Source organism: Carcharodon carcharias, chromosome 12 (genome assembly GCF_017639515.1).
Source record: "Carcharodon carcharias isolate sCarCar2 chromosome 12, sCarCar2.pri, whole genome shotgun sequence".
NCBI lineage: Eukaryota > Metazoa > Chordata > Chondrichthyes > Lamniformes > Lamnidae > Carcharodon > Carcharodon carcharias.
This window is the reverse complement of record NC_054478.1, coordinates 88,491,895-88,509,662: the sequence shown is the minus strand read 5'-3', so window position 1 is coordinate 88,509,662 and position 17,768 is coordinate 88,491,895. Positions and strand designations below refer to the sequence as shown.

The 17,768-nt window shown below is 40.8% G+C and overlaps 1 protein-coding gene across 2 annotated transcripts in view; it reads right to left on the bottom strand.

Annotated features, from left to right (window-relative positions):
• ube2e3 (ubiquitin-conjugating enzyme E2E 3 (UBC4/5 homolog, yeast)) overlaps positions 1–17,768 on the bottom strand; it is a 149,005-nt gene that overhangs the window by 19,562 nt on the left and 111,675 nt on the right. For both annotated transcript variants that reach the window (XM_041200956.1, XM_041200957.1), the window contains exons 4-5: positions 14,552–14,684; positions 7,422–7,569 (exon numbers count right to left, since the gene is read on the bottom strand). In XM_041200956.1, the coding sequence (XP_041056890.1) occupies positions 7,422–7,569; positions 14,552–14,684 (281 nt within the window). The remainder of the gene's footprint in view (positions 1–7,421; positions 7,570–14,551; positions 14,685–17,768) is intronic.

Sequence of the window (17,768 nt, the reverse complement as noted above, 5' to 3'; positions counted from 1 at the left end):
CCTACAGCTTTCTTCATGGCAACAATACGTGCAGACCAACAAATCAGCACCCTCTTCTCCTGTAGTATAAATTTTTGTGATCGGTTGAAATTTAGCATTCTTCGTTTAGTCCTGATGAGTGCAAGATGAAAAGGTTCAGCAACATGTCTCTCTTTTCAGCAACAGTCAAATTCTGTAGTACCAAATGACTGTTTATATTTGAACATCAAAAAATATTCAATGGACTATCCTAAAGCTGCTATAATAGTAAAAATATGCAAACACCTCTATTATGCCATAACTTTACATAGAATGTTGGCAATAGATTGCATACCCTTCACACCATGTTTCATAAGTTACAAGTTAATCTCCTGTGGTATCACAGAGTCAAGTTCAAGTGTACTTTCAGATGAAGGGTTAGATTAATACTTTGTAAATAAATGAAATTTGACTAGTGGGTCTATCTGACTGGGGCTTGTGCAACAGGATTAGCTGCACCCCCTAGCCATGCTGTTCCAGTACAGCTACAACACTGGTATCTAACCAGCAATGTCCAAAATTGCCTAGGTTATGTCCTGTCCACAAAAAGCAGGACAAATTCTCCCAGGCCAACTGCCACCCCATCAGCAAGAAATGGAGGGAGCCACAGAGTGTGCTATCAAGCTAGACTTGCACAGCAATAACCTGCTCACCAATGTTCAGTTTCGGTCCTGCCAAGGTCACTTAACTCCTGACCTCATTATAGCCTTGATCCAAACATGAACAAAAAAGAGTTGAACTCCAGAGTTGAGGCAAGAGTGACTGCCCTTGACATCAAGGCAGCATTTGACCAAGTGCAGCATCAAGGAGCTCTGGCAAAATTGAAGTCAATGGGAATCAGGGGAAAACTCTCAAATGATTGGAGTCATACCCAACACAATGGAAGATGGTTGTGGTTGTTGGAGGTCAATCATCTCAGTCCCAGGACACCGCTGCAGGAATTTCTCAGGGTGATGTCCTAGGCCCAACCATCTTCAGCTGCTTCATCAACAATGCTCCCTCCACCAAAAGTTCACAATCCGCTTTAAGGGACACTTTTGTTCAGTCCGCAAGCATGATGTTAAGCTTCCAGTGGCCTGTTATTTTAATTCTCCACCTTGCTCTCATGCTGACATTTCTGTCCTTGACCGACTACATTATTCCAGTGAGTCTCAAAGTAAACTTCAGGAACAGCACCTTATCTTTTAATTGGCAATTTGCAGCCTCCTGGACTCATTGAGTTCAACAATTTTGGACTGCAAACTTTGTCCCCCATTTGTCCCCCTCTGCTGCTTTTGTTTTCTTTTTCTTTCAGTTAGCAGCACACATGCTCTAGGCATAATTTTTCTTTCTTTGCTTGCCCCATCTCGATTCACTTTTGCCCTGGCAGGCTAACTCTGTCATTCAATCTCTCCTGTCTGCCACCCTATCATAGAGCTACATTTGGTCTTTGTCCCACCACCCTTTGCTTAAAACGTATTACATCTCTTACTTTTCCCTGTTCTGATGAAAGGTCATCAGCCCGAAATGTTAACTATTTTTTTCCCTACACAGATGCTGCCTAACCTGAGCTCTTTTCCAGCATTTTCTGCTTTTATTTCAGTTGGAGAAGTTTGGTGATGATTGCACAACATTCAGTGCCATCCACAACTCCTCAGATACTGAAGCAGTCTGTATCCATATGCAGCAATTGACAACAATTCAGCCTTGGGCTGATAAATGGCAAATAACATTTGTGTCACACAAGTGCCAGGGCAATAACCATCTCTAATAAGGGAGAATCTAACCATTTTCCCATGACTGTCAATGGCATTACCACTGCTGAATCCCCCACTAACATCCTGGGGGCTGCCAAAGACCAGAAATTGAACCGCCTTGGAGATTAACTCACTCCCCGACTCCCAAAGCCTGTCCACCATCTACAAGGCACAAGTCAGGAGTGTGATGGAATACTCTCCAGTTGCTTAGATAAGTGCAGCTCCAACAACACTCAAGAAGCTCAAGCAGCTCACTTAATTGGCACCCCATCCATACCTTAAACATTCACTCCCTCCATTACCAACGCAGTGGCAGCAGTGTGTACCATCTACAAGATGCAACGCAGTAACTCACCAAGGTTCCTTAGACAGCACCTTCCAAACCTGTGACCTCTATCATCTAGAAGGACAAGGGCAGCAAATGCATGTGAACACCACCACTTGCAAGCTCCCTTCAAAGCCACACGCCATCCTGACTTGGAACCATATTGCCATTCCCTCATTGTCACTGGATCAAAATTCTGGAACTCCCTCACACAGCACTGTGGCTGTACCTACAACCATAAGGACTGCAGTGGTTCAAGAAAGCAGCTCGCCGCCACCTTCTCAAGGGCAATTAGGGATGCGCATAAAACATCGGCCTAGCCAGAACTGCCCATATCCTGTGAAAGAATAAAAAATGAGTTCACAATAAATCAGAGAACTGATCAGGTGATTTAATATTAAGTTGCAGTGGATAATAGCAGTTGACTCACACCACGAGGACTGCCACAAAAGAGGTTCACAAACACTATCAAGTCTAATTGTTGTCAAGCCAACATTGGGTAAGTTCACACAAGACATCAATTAACTGTGCAGACACATTGATTTTGGTATTCTGTGTTCCTTTATCTTGCTTCAACCATCTTTGTTAGTTTATACCTTTCTTTGATAAATAGGAAATGCACATTACAGGTACCATTTTTAATGCACTTGAATATCTCTCCTGTGGCATTATTTTCATTTGCTGTTTATTGACTATAGTGTACAAAAAGTATCAGAATCACTGATGCACATGTGTTGAATTAAGTCATAAGAACTGTCATAAAAATGCAAATTACTACATTTTGAGAGAGTAAAATCTATATTTTAGTTGAATTTCATTTCTATATGCATTTGAATGGAAAATGCAATACATGGCCTTGATTATTAGTATATGTTATTTCAAGCATACAGTTAGTTTTATATAAAGAGCCCACAGACAGAAAGTAAAGACGATATTCCAGGATGCAGGTAGTGAACTTGCAAATACTTGTGAGAAGTGAGGGAGCACCAAATGATGACATAAAGTTGAGGGTGGTGTTGATGATCAAGAAAACCTGGAAGTGGATAGTGGAGCTTGACAGGAGAAGATAGGTGTTGGGGTTCTACAACTACTGGAAGGGAATGAGTGTCATGGGAATACTGGGAAGTGGTGGTTAGGAGGGTGGGTGGGGGAGGAAAAAAGTGATCCAAGGCATAGGAATAGTCTATTAGGCTGTGGCCATGGTGGGATAGGTATCTGGGGTGTGTTGGAGTTGGGATTACAGTGCTGGGGTGTAATCTGGAACCTCCACATAATTATCTTTACCTCACAAGACAACCAGATAAGTACATGGTAATTATAGATATGAGTTTAGATGCAACAGGTATAGAAATATAATTGAATATAGTAGTAATAGAAATTGAGTGAGGAGTAAATTGTTGAGTATGATTAAAACAAGATGTACACACATGGCAAACAGTCTTGCATTTATAGAACAACTTTCAGACTTCACAATGTCCTAAACAGCATCAAAGCCAATAATGAACTTGAAATGTAGTTACCGTTGCTATGCAAGGAACCGTGGCAGCCAATATACCACAAAAAAAATGAAATGAAGGAGCAGACACACACCATTTCATACATTTATAAGCTGGTGGGTGGCAAGTATCCAGCAGCACTGCTCAGTAAGTCAGTGGGCACATTGATCACGGAGACAGCAAAACACAAAATTTGCTCCTGTGCCAGATTTCATTTCACCACTGGGAGAAGATAAGTTAAGAAACTGAAAAACCTGTTTAAGATTACTGAGGTTAAACAGTCTTAGATTGCTAGCATATTTTTAAAGCGTTAATTGTATGTTTTATGCAGTGTAATTACCAAATGTTTAGAAAATACATACTGCTCCATACAGTGAGTGCAAAGAGGTGCTCAGAGAAGAGCTCCAAAATTGGGGGGCAGTGGGCAGCGTAAATAAAGTGTTGGAAGCGCAGCCTGAGGTTGTTGGCTCAGGGCTCAACCAATGCAAATTAAAATATAAATATGATTGGGATGGTGGTGGTGGGGGGGGGGGGGTGGGGGGTGGGAGGGAGTGGTGGTGGTGTGGGGGAGGGAAGAAGAAAGAGCACGGAAGGAGGAATAAATTTCCCCAAATGGAAATGCAGCAGCCAGAATCAGATCAGGGAAATAGGCCTATTCACCAGCTCAAGGTCAGTCCATTACTATTAAGGAAAGGAGATGAGGCATGGCTTTCTCCCAAATCCAAATCGAGATGCTCAAATGGGCGAGGGTCACCCTTATCTTAAAAATAGGAATTAAAAAAATTCACTTGAAAATGGATAAAACATCAAAAAGGCCAGGAGTTGGCGCGCGAACATGTATAAATGGAAAAACAAAATGACTAGCAAACCTAAGTGACTCTCACAACAATCTATTGGAAGGAACAATTGCAGAGTGACAAGTAAATGCTAACAGCAGCAGTTTTCCCATTATAAAGTATTAACATGGTTCTCCAAATATAAATGCTGACTTAAAAATCATAATTCAAAAATCACGACAGCAGTAGTAATATGGATGCAGGTGCACACAATACACAAGGCTTTAAGTATGCATAGCATAAAACTTCCAGTATGTTATACATGGACACACACAGATTTTTTTCTTGTTATCATTAAGTATTTCCCTTTTGCCCACTGGGAGAAGATAAGTTAAACTGAAAGGCAACACCAACTTTGAAAAGATTATAATCATAGCACAGGAATATAAAGGGGTCATGAAATAAATAGGTTCACAAAGAAATATATTCTATTGTAACACACTTTCAGGATATCTTTCCTGTGTCAGTTGATAATGCTGCAAATTATTGATTTACTGCAACATGACCTTCCACTGCAAGAACTCCAAAATACCCCAGATAACATCTTCATTATGAAGCTTTTCAAACTTAAATTGTCCTGAATGATGTGTCCAGAAAGCAAAATATATCAATTTATGTTGTTAACATTTGGCCACAATGACAACTTCACAGACGACAAAACTGGCCAACTGCTAGAGATACTGGCTGATCTAGTTTGGGATCCAAGATTCATTGCATATCATGTAGCATGCAATCGTGTTTGCTTTTAAAATCAATAAATACAGAAAAGCAATTCAAAAGGTACATTTTCATATTTATTGTGGAATGTATCACACTCACACCAGTTTGGAAACCAATTATAGAGGTCTCCATCTGTTTAAAAAAAAGTTATTCCTCTGGACCTCAAGCTAAAGCTCGAAGAAATTCTAAGTCCCTCATTAATACATTACATAGATCCAAGCTTGTGGATCAAAGTCTGCAACTGACAAAGAGACTATATAACCTAGAAGAGCAAAAGATACAAACTAGTATCGCATTCAGTGTTTATCGACTACAGTACATGAGCCAACTTCAGAATTTACAAGCTTCAGGCGAAGTCCTCAGCGGAATCCTGCTCCATCCAACATCTCTATGAAAGAATGCTATGTCCACCCTTAATTGTGCCAATAATACAAACTTTGCACTATGTTTTGTTGTTTGTTAGTGGCTGGCAAGAGCATGTTATAGAAGCAGGGCTTTGAGCTTCAGTTAAAGTTCATCAAATATATAAGGTTCGCAATTCTAACTAGAAACTTTCACTACCTCTATTGACTTATGCTAAACTTCACCTCCACAGTATATTTTTAATCTTATTGTTAAGTGGAAGAAAAGTAAAAGGAAATAGAGTGTGGAACTTGTACCTGTAGACGAATGGGCTGTGAAGTTAGTTAGAAAAGGAAGGAAAAGCAGGGAAGTAAAAAATTAAATAAAGGTGAAGGAGGAAATGTAAAAATGAATAAAAGCCAAAACTATGAGAGGCGGACAAATTGAAGGGGAAAGAAGAAAAAACAAGGATGAGAGAAAAGCTAAAATAATTAAACTTTGCATTTGTGTAGTGAAATTTGTACTATTGGCTGCACTACATGTTACTGCAATAGTAAGCCAAGTTTTCATTTTCTGTTCGCATGATTCTGAAGTTGCAGCCAAATGCAAGCTTAAAAATAGCTGATAAATATGAACTTAAATATGAACAACGAGACAACAGGTGCCTGTTCCTTATTTCAGAGCTCATTCCCATCTTTCCCAGTATGATACCACCTTGACCAAGCAATAAGCTTGTAATATCAGCGGAGAAGAGCAAAGTTGACATTTTGAATTCTCATGATCCTTCAACAGAACTATTTTTACTTAGTTCTGTTGAAGGGTCATGAGGATTCAAAACGTCAACTTTGTTCTTCTCTGCTGATGCTGCCAGATCTGCTGAGTTTTTCCATGTATTTCTGTTTTTGTTTTGGATTTCCAGCATCCGCAGTTTTTTTGTTTTTAATAAGCTTGTAGTATTGACCAGATGCAGCTGATGGTAACTGGAGAATGTCAGTAATTCAAAGCAGTTGAAAAAGAAAATAAAAGATTTAATTTAAAATATCCGAAGTTTTGAAAATGACTGACAATGCATAAATAAAACATTGCATTACTTTCAGTACAGCTTCACTAATGCTTCATCACATCAATTTTCCAGTGTCAAAATAGGGTCATAGTTTAGGAAACTAAACATAGGAAAAAGTTTAGGAAGCACTGGTCCAGGCTTAGGCTGCCCTCTACTGCCCGTAAGGATGACAGAGGGAGATTCAATTATGGCTTTCAAAAGGGAATTGGATAAGCACCTCAAGAGAAAAAAAAACATGCAGGGCTGCAGATAGAGGGGCGTGGGACTGGCTAAATTGCTCTTGAAGAGAGCTGGCACAGACTTGATGGGCAGAATAACCTCTGTGCTATACACATCCAATGACGCTGTGATACAAATAATAATAAAAGGATATGGTCGCTATTTATATAATATAGAGGCAAGCAACAATGGTTACTTTGTATACTGAAAGATTTACAAAGTTGAACATTTCTTTGGAAGAGACTTTGACATGACCAAGTTAAAATACACAAACGGTCTGACTACTAGGGCAGACAAGTTAAAATTAGGAACTTAGGAGCAAGAATGTTGGAGTGAACTTCTCATACAAACATTAAGAGTTGAGAGAAAAAAAAAATACGGAAGGCCATTGAAGCACAATATAAGGGAGCTAAAGAGGCAAATAAATTAGTTTCTGGAGACATGAGCATTGGAGGGATCAAGAACCAATTGAACAGTTAAAGGCAAATCCATGAGGTTAAAGGCAAAGCTGCCCATGCCAAAAATAACTGCCCAACATCATTCACAAATTTTAAATTTAATTTTAAAATGAGAGCTACAATATGATTGCTCTCCAAATACATGCCTTAAAGTATTTTCGAATAAGCTAGACATAAAATGTCATTCCTTGGATCCTAATTTGCTTACCTGGATTACAGTCTGTCAGAAGTGAACAAATAGAAAGTAGAACCTTTGAAATGGTCAGAGCTGGGCTCCAGTTGTCTTTCAAAATGTCCAGACAGATTACTCCCTGACTGTTGATATTGCAGTGATAGATCCTGGTCCGAAAAGTTACCTAAAAGATAACATACAAATACAAGGGATTGTTCTTTATAGCAAACAGAGCATACAATAATGCTGTCAGTGGTGACCCAAGTTATGTGAAAATTGTGTCATTAACTAGTTCTCATCTCCAAGGGCTGAAAAAGAACCAACAGGGGAGGGTAAACAACCTTCAGGAAAAGGAAAATGGTTGGAAGTGAAAGGAAAGAAGGGTCAAGAAATTTACTCAATAAAGAGAGGTGGTGGCAGCAATTGTCTTAAAATTTCAAGAATATTTAATCTCATAAACCATGTGAATTAAAGCAATTATGGAATGAACTTTGCATTCCATATATGGAAGATGTGAATTCAGCATACATAGCTGCTTGTAACATAACCACCACCTAGCAGAAATAAAAACAGAAACAAATAGAATACAGAGCACACCTATTAGCATCTGTGAAGAGAACAGACAGGTTATGATGTTCTGGACAAGTATCATCGAATTGATTGATGTGTTATGGCTGCATTTCCATGGAGCAGGTTGCTTCTTAGAATGGACAAGGGATCCCCACCTCAACAACAGTGAGAACTATCCTTCCTGTTGAAGCCTTTTGAAAAAACTGTTCATTTGTAATATCCCAGTTTTGAGGAAGAGTCTACACCTGAAACAAATGATCTGTGTTCTTCCAACAGATGATTTTTTTGCCTTTACTTCATAACTGGATGCAAACGGGTAAAAATTGGACAAGGATGGAAAAAGATAGAATCTAGTTAAGAGGTTGACTATATAAGGGAAAATCACAAGTACCTTTAACTTCAACGATTGCTGAAAAAGAGACATTTTGTTGAAGCTTTTTGTCTGGCACTCATCAGGACAATTCACAAGAATACAATACAAGGGAAAACAACAAATTTATGCTGTATGAGTGTGCTGACTGATCGGTACAAACAGTGCTCTGAAGAATGCACCGGTTGATGGTGACTGACAGTTAATTGTCAAGCATTGTTTGAAATTTAAACAAAACAGCTGGACTGATTGGTCAAGGCATTGCCCTGAAGAATGAACCTGCGAATGGCTGACGTTTATTTTGTTTAGCTGAAACAGGCGCAATGTGCAAATCCCACTGACAATCTTAAATTGGTTTTCAGCTAAATTCTTGGCACACCGAGGATTATTTAGCAAACGTTGTCCAATCGCAGAACCTAATGTTGGATGCTTGAGCTTTGCAAGCATGGGCTGGTTGGGTACAGTCTGTACCTTGCCCAGACTGTACCTTGCAAACAATGGAAGGGACATGCTGTTTGCTACAATCCGCCAGTCTTTGGGACTATGGCCTACATACTAAGTATCACAGTGGCACTGAAATTCATAAACCATGTTTCTCATTTGAGAGATGGGCAGAATGTCTTCTTGGCTTGACAGCTGCATCTGGTTTGTGGTGAATACCCCCTCGTGTTGCTATGAGGTTACAGATTGTGGTTGAGTACAGTGCTGATGGCCCACAGCGCCTCATGGATGCCCAGTCTTCAGTTATTAGATCTGTTCGAAAGCTACCCTATTTAGCACGGTGGTAGTGCTACACAACACGATGAAGGGTATCCTCAATGTGAAGATGGGACTTCAGCTCTACAAGGACTGTGCGGTAGTCATTCCCACTGATGCTGTCACGGACAGATGCATCTACGGTAGGCAGGCTGGTGAGGGCGAGGTCAAGTACGTTTTTCCCTCTTGGTTCCTTTGCCACCTACCACAAACCCAGTCTATCAGCTATATCCCTTAGGGTTTGGCCAGCTCTTATCATTTCTGTAAAGCCAGGGAATCAATCCTGGTTCAAAGGGTGCAGGGGGGCATGCCAGGAGCAGCACCAGGCGCAGCTAAAAAAAAAATAAAAATGACGTGTCAGCCTGGTGGAGCTGCAACACAGGACTATTTGTGTGTCTAACAGCATAAGCAGCAAGTGATAGACAGAGCTAAGCGATTGGCAACAACCAACTGGTCAGATTCAAGCTTTCAGTCCTGCCACATCTGGTTGTGAAATATAGTGTTGGACAACTAAACAACTTACTGGGGGTGGAGGCGCCACAAATATCCCCATCCTCAATAAAGGGGGAGTCCAGTACATCAGTGCAAAAGATAAGGCTGAAGCATTTGCAACAATCTTCAGCCAGAAGTGCCAAATGGATGACCTATCTCCTTTGGAGGCCTCCAACATCAGAGGTGCCAGTCCTCAAAAAATTCGATTCACTCCATGTGGTATCAAGAAGCAGCTGAAGGTACCAGATACTGCAAAGTCCATGGGCCTTGATAATATTCCAGCAATAGTATTGAAGACTTGTGCTCCAGAGCTTGCTGCACCCCTAGCTAAGCTGCTCCAGTACAGCAACAATATTGGCATCTACCCGGCAATGCCCAGGTTTGTCCTATACACAAAAAGCAGGATAAATCCAACCCGGCCAATTACCACCCCATCAGCCTACTCTCAATCATCAGTGAAGTAATGGAAGGGATCATCAACAATGCTATCAAGGGGCACTTGCTTAGCAATAATCTGCTCACTGTTGCTCGGTTTGGGTTGCGGCAGGATTATTCAGCTCCTCACCTCATTAAAGCCTTGGTTCAAACATGGACAAAAAAAGAGTTGAACTCCAGAGGTGAAGTGGGGGTGACTGTCCTTGACATCAAGGCAGAATTTGACTGAATGTGGCATCAAGCAGCCCTAGCAAAACTGGGGTCAATGGGAATCAGGGGAAAAACTCTCTGCTGGCCAAACCTAGCACAAAGCAAGATGATTGTGGTTGTTGGAGGTCAGTCATCTCAGTTCCAGGACATCACTACAGGACTTCCTCAGGGTAGTGTTCTGGGCCCAAGCATTTTCAGCTGCTTCATCAATGACCTTCTTTCTATCAAAAGGTCAGAAGTGGGAATTTTCGCTGATGATTGCACAATGTTCAGCACCATTCACGACTCCTCAGATACTGAAGCAGTCTATGTCTGAATACAGCAAGATCTGGTCAGTATCGAGGCTTGGGCTGACAAGTGGCAAGAAACATTCGTGCCACACATGTACCAAGCAATGACCATCTCCAAACAAGAGAGAAAATATAATCATCGCCACTTGACGTTCAATGGCATTACCATTGCTGAATCTCCCATTATCAACATCTGGGTGTTACCACTGACCAGAAACTGAACTGCAGTAGCCATATAAATACTGTGGCTACAAGAGCAGAGTCAGAAGCTAGAAATCGTGTGGCAAGTATTCATTTCCTGACTCCCCAAAGCCTGTCCACCAGCTACAAGGTGCAAGTCAGGAGTGTGATGGAATACTCTGCACTTGCCTGGATGAGTGCAGCTCCAACAACACTCAAGAAGCTTGACTGGCACTCCATCCACAAACATTCACTCCCTCTACCACTAATGCACAGTGACAGCAGTGTGTACCATCTGCAAGATGCATTGCAGGAACTCACCAAGCCTCCTTAGACAGCACCTTCTAAGCCCTAGAATGACAAGGGTAACAGACACAAGGGAAAACCACCACTGGAAGTTCCACTTCAAGCCCCTCACCATCCTGACATCGCCATGCCTTCACTGATGCTGGGTCAAAATCCTGGAACTCCCTCCCTAACCGTACTATGGGTGTACCTACACCACATGGCCTGCAGCACTTCAAGAAGGCAGCTCACCATCTTCTCAAGGGCAATTAAGGATGGGCAATAAATGCTTGTCTAGCCAGCAGTGCTCATGTTTATGGAATCCAACAAAGATGTTAGCTAGAACTGGGCTGAGAGGGGATTACATAGCAACACCATCTATTTCTATCCATATCAGATCTCTATCAACAAAATGCATGCCGTTCTTAATGACGAGTCCAAATTTATATCTACTGGATTTATGCTGCTCAACATGACCAGACAGCCTTGCTGGCTAAAAAACGCTTGCTGGACTTATGCAAGGGTGCAATATATATTACAGGGTTCATTCTCATGGCTCGCTGAATCAGTGTATGTCTGGGCTACCCAAGACATATAAAAGTGATGTCCCTTTATGCCTTACCTCATCTATGACTGGCTCTGCACAACATGGAATTGGCCAAAGGGTTGCGTGAATTGTTACAAACAGTTTTGAGCAAGTTTTCCATATACACAGTGAAAGATTCCTTCACCTTTGCAAAGGCCATTTAGGACTTGCATATCGATAGCAATGTTGTGTCCATGTGCTCATTTCACATTGCCAGCCTATTCACCAATGTTCCACTTAAGGAACCCATAGATATTTGTGCTGCAGCACTATATGATGATCTAGACCTACCACCAATGCACGAATCAGTATTTCCGGAACTCGAATTCAGCAGCTCATGCAGTTGTGTTCAGTTTTAATGACACCACGCATGCCCAAATAGATGGTGTTGCCATGCCCTCTCAGCCCAGTTCACGCTAACATCTTTGGGTTCCATGAGAAATGTGTTGGAATGACACGCAACCTCCTACCTCTTGCATATTTCTGATATGTGGATGATATGTTTGTTATATTTAAATCCACAGCGGCATGTAGTAATTTCCTTACATTTCTTAATGCTGTGTTCAAATTCACCTTCGAAATGGAGCACTGAAATGAACTTCCTTTCCTTGATGTACTAGTTGAGAAATCTGTCAGATGGTTTTTTACCACGGTCTACCACAAGCCTACCTTTACTGGTCAATATACGCGTTTGAGATTCTTAGAGTTCCACACGCTATAAAAGTGGCCTTATCAGCAACATTGTAAATAGGGCCCAAGCCATTTGCTCACCCTGCAAGCTTGATTCTGATATAGGCCTCATCCTGCAGGATGATGGCTACCCTGATCAGGTCATTTCATGCTGTATACCACATAAACTCATGAACTGGCCTAAGGCAATCACTTTCAGCCTTGAAAGTGCCCAGTCTACCCCAGATAACCCTGGAAGGGCAAGGTATCTCAAAAATCTGAGCAACTGGTGAAGCTAGCTGTTTTACGGTTCTACCGTACAGTCGCAACATGAGCAGTATTCGCCACCAAAAGGATGCTGCCATCAAGCCAAAAAGATGCTCTGCCTATCACACAAATGAGTAGCGTGGTATATGAATTTCAGAGCCAGTGAGATGCTTTGTTGACCGTATAGTCCAAAAACTGGCAGATCGTATCAAACAGCATGCCCCTTCCATTGTTCACAAAGGGTAAGGTACAGACAGCACCCAACCAGCCCATGCTTGCAAAACTCAAGTTTCTAACATTTGATGTGATTCTATAATTGGACAACATTAGCTAAATAACCCGCAGTGAGCCAAGAATTACACTGACAGCCAATTTAAGATTGTCAATTGGGCTTGCAGTGTGGCGCATTGGCATGTATTGGAAGCTACATATATTAATACACAGGACCCTGTTCTTTGCAGACAGAAAGACCATGTACACACATTGTATCTGTTTCAGCCAACAAAATAAGTGACAGCCATTTGCTGGTTCATTTTTCAGGGCAATGTCTTGACCAGAATCAAGCTGCCTTGTTTGAAGTTCGCTGCCAGCCACCATCCACAGGTACATTGTTCATAGCAACGCCTCTACCAGAGTCCACTTGTCAACCAATCAGCACTCTGTGCTCATCCAGCATAATTTTGATGTTTTCCCTGTTTTCTTGCTAATTGTCTTGAGTGCCAGGCGATAAGCTTCGACAGGATATCTCCTTTTTCAGCAATACTCAAGTTCTGTACTACCAAGCAACAACTTCAACTATGTAACCTTTTACCACAAAACTTCTTTCCTTCCATTTTCAGGGCAAAATTCAACAATTAAAGTATAATATTCTCGATTATATCAGTGACTTGCTTTCTGTGACAAAAACATTTGAGGGCAAGGTCAATGAATTCAGGAACGGCTGCTTAGGAGATTAAAAATATAAATAACTAGGAATAATTGTTTGCTGCCTATTAAAAACACAAGTGTAAAGGAGCATCATGCTCCATTATAGAATAGAGATGTTCTGTAAATAACATTTCACTGTTGAGGAAGTTATTGGTTCTTCAGGAGTAGAATCAGTTGAAGTGTATTTAGCACAACTCTTGGTCTTAATTTGTTTCATTGGTGTCCGGATGATAAGTGGGCAAGTTTTTTTTATACAAATATACACGTTTGAGATTCTTAAGAGTTCCACACGCTATAAAAGTGGCCTTATCAGCAACATTTTAAGTAGGGCTCAAGCCATTTGCTCACCATGCAAGCTTGATGCTGTTAATATGTTCAACTGTTTTAATTTAGTCACTGTTTCAGTGATTAAATGGACCATTTTATATGGTCTTCAGAACAAAACAAAATCTTGTTAAGCACTGATATAAGCAGGAAAGTTACCTGCATTATCATTTAATTCTTTATTGACTTTGTATCCGATCCATAGAGATCGGATAAAGTATGTATAATATTTTATTTTGCAAAGTGCGATTCCATTCAGGAAAGGCCAATTAGAATTGGGCAAATTGAATATCTCAGAGTCCGTAGTCACAATGAACCAAATGGTTTACTTCATTTTTGTAGGATTCAAATTTTACATGCTTGCTGGAACTTTTCTTAGCAAATGAATAAAACATCATAAATCACAAAATATCAATAAGAGCTAACACTTAAAGCTGCCAAAAAAAGTCAATATTGAAGGAAATTATTTGATTAAGTTTGTTCAGAACTACGATGCATGATGGGAGATGAAAATATAAAACAAATATATAAAATTATATAGCGGACTCTGATTGGTATAATTAAAAAAAAAGATGATTTTTGTCCAAGCTTAAATATAGCCCTTCCCTAACGAAACAATTGCTACCATATAGTCTTATTGCATACGATATGAAAGCATTCGGCAAAAAGGTCATCCACCTTTACAACGTTTTAAAATTTAGACTAAACATTCACACATCATTTAAATATTGTAAACAGCAAACTATACATGCACAGCAAACTATTTTAAAATGTACTTAGCTAAATATAATGCAGCAAGAATTACCTTTGGTGGTTTGAATGGATAGTCAGATGAGAAAGTGATGTCCAGAAAAAAAACACCTCCCTCATAAACTGAACCAGGAGGGCCTAGTATGGTAGATCGCCACTCATATATATTGTCGCCTTTTGGACCAGCACTGAAATAAATTCATTAAAAGTATGTTAAAGAAATTATTTGCAACATTTCACAAGAGTTAACCCCATGAACTTAGTCTTGCTCCAAGCAAGCTTAACAAAAATCAATATATGGTAAGTATCAAGGTATTACATTTTTTTTTGCATATGCTGTCTTACACAACTAGATATGACAGTAATATCTTGCACCATGAGCAGAAATTGTGATTAGTTCCAAATGGGTTTCTACAACGGATAGATAAAGTGGGCAAAAACATTGCAGAACTCTAAATTATCTATCCCAATGATATATAGGCATATTACATGACCCAAGTTGCAAAGCTCAAATCCTCACTATCAAAGTCCATTATTTTTATCTGTACAACATTGTCTATTCTCCCCAATTATCTCAATTCCTTCTCTGCTCAGATCTTATACATGCCTTTATCACCTACCCCAAAGTTCGCCTTCCTGGTCTACCACTTATGATCTTCCACTGTCCAAAATCTCTTTGTACATATCCCATTGTGTAGCAAATCTCACTGTCTTTATTCATGCTATCACTGACATAAATTAGTTCCGCATGCCCTAGTCCAGTAAATCTATGGCCAGCACCATAACACTGTAATCATTTCCAACTATTATTTTTTTCATTTTGGGGCAGGGATAAAAGTGTGACATTGCAAGGAAACAGATAAGTGGTTGGTGAATATTTTGCTTGTTCATCTTTCAAAACTCATGTAATTTATTAGTAAGGTTTCATTGATAGTGGTAAAAATTATTGGGAGTAGTAGGGTTTATTAATTATACATAAATTAATAAAAAATTAACATAATAAATATGGCAGGGCAGGCGATGCGTTGCAACTGCAGAACATTTGTGTTCCTGGAAACTAGCTTAATCCAGGACATTGCATCCGTGGTAAGTACCTGCTACTTGAGGGATTTTGTCTTAGAGTCATATTGGAGGCTGAGCTGCAGACATTGCAATGCATCAGGGAGCGGGAAAGATACCAGGAAACGTAATTCCAGAAGGCGGTCAAACCCCTTAGGATAGGGTCTTCTGATTTGGTCAATGGTAAGGGACAGTAGGGTGTGACTGCAAGCAAGGTAAGGGGATCAACAGGGTAGACTGGAGGAGCCTCAGCCCTTGCAATTATCCAACAAGTTTGAAGTGCTTGCATCCTGTATGGATAAAAGCAGGAGTTGCAGAGTGGATGAGTATACTGACCTTGAAAGCTATTCAAGCAGGGGGAGTTAATAGGAACATAGTGGTAGTAGGGGACAGTATAATCAGGGGGATTGACAGTTCTTTATAGCTGAGAGCAAGAGTCCAGAAGACTGTTGCCTGCTTGGTGCTAGGGTTTGGGACATCTGCTCTGGGCTGGAGAGAAGCTTGCCGTGGGGAGGAGCTGGTGTCCATGGTACATAATCAGTACCAACAACATAAATAGGGCTAGAAAAGAGGTTCTGCTTAGAGATCATCATCAGCTAGGGGCCAAGTTATAAAGCAGAACCTCAAAGGTAATCACCTCTGTATTATTACTTGAGCCACGAGCAAAATGGTGTGGGGTAAATAAGATTAAAGAATTAAATGCATGGCTCAAAGATTGGTGTGGAAGAAATGGGTTTCAAGTCATGGGGCACTGGCACCAGTACTGGGAAAAGCGGGAGCTGTAGCGTAAGGACTTCACTTGAACTGTGCTGGGACCAGAGTTCTGGCGAGTCATATAACTAGGGTGGTAGAGAGGGCTTTAAGCTAAATAATGGTGGCAAGTGATCAAGTATGGGAAGGTGTGACAAATGAGGGGGAGGGAGGGGGAGAGAGAAGGAGGGAGAAGGAGGACAAGGCAAAAGTGCAAGGCAGCAATAAGGGAAATGATAATCAGAGTGTGGCAGAAAGGACAAATTTAAGAGCGCACCAGCAGATAAGGCCAGAGGTTGCGAAAAAAGTGAAAGGACAGAACTAAAGGAACTGTATCTAAATGTCTATAGCATTCGTAACAAAATAGATGAATTCAGAGTGCAAATAGAAAGAAATATGTCTGACCTGACAGCCATTACAGAGGCAAGGCAGCAAGATGCTAATGGCTGGGACCTGAATATTCAAGAGTACATGACATTTCGTTAAGGACAGGTAGTTAAGACAAAGGCAGTGGAGTAGCTCTCTTCATTAAGGATAACATTAGTACAACAGACAGGGATGACCTTAGTTCAAAAGATCAAGATGTAGAATCAGTATGATTAGAGATAAGAAATAGTAAAAGGTAGGAAGTTACTTGTGCAAGTAGTTTATAGGCCCCCTAGCAGTAACCACAATGTACGACTGGGTATACAGCAAGAAATAATAGGGATAAAAACAAAAAAACCGCGGATGCTGGAAATCCAAAACAAAAACAGAATTACCTGGAAAAACTCAGCAGGTCTGGCAGCATCGGCGGCGAAGCAAAGAGTTGACGTTTCGAGTCCTCATGACCCTTCGACAGAACTTGAGTGAATCCAAGAAAGGGGTGAAATATAAGCTGGTTTAAGGTGTGTGTGGGGGGGGTGCGCGCGGTTTGGGTGGGGGGGGGAGAGAAGTGGAGGGGGTTGGTGTGGTTGTCTGTGACATCTTTTGATGATCTGCTTCTGTCACTGCTTGTTTGTCCCTACAACCACACCAACCCCCTCCACTTCTCCCCCCCCCCCGCCCCCACACACACACACACACACACACACACACACACACACACACACACCTCTTAAACCAGCTTATATTTCACCCCTTTCTTGGATTCACTCAAGTTCTGTCGAAGGGTCATGAGGACTCGGAACGTCAACTTTTTTTCTTCTCCGCCGATGCTGCCAGACCTGCTGAGTTTTTCCAGGTAATTCTGTTTTTGTTTAAGAAATAATAGGGGCTTGTGACCAAAGTGTGACAATAATCGTGGATTATTTTAATTTACATATAGATTGGACAAATCAGATTGAACTAACCTTCCAGGCCACACTTGCCATAGCGTTTTTAGGATGGTTTCTTAGAGCAACATGCTCAACAGTCAACCAGAGAGCAGGCTATTAGGGTATTCTAGATCTGGTCATGTGCAATGAGACAGGATTAATTAATAA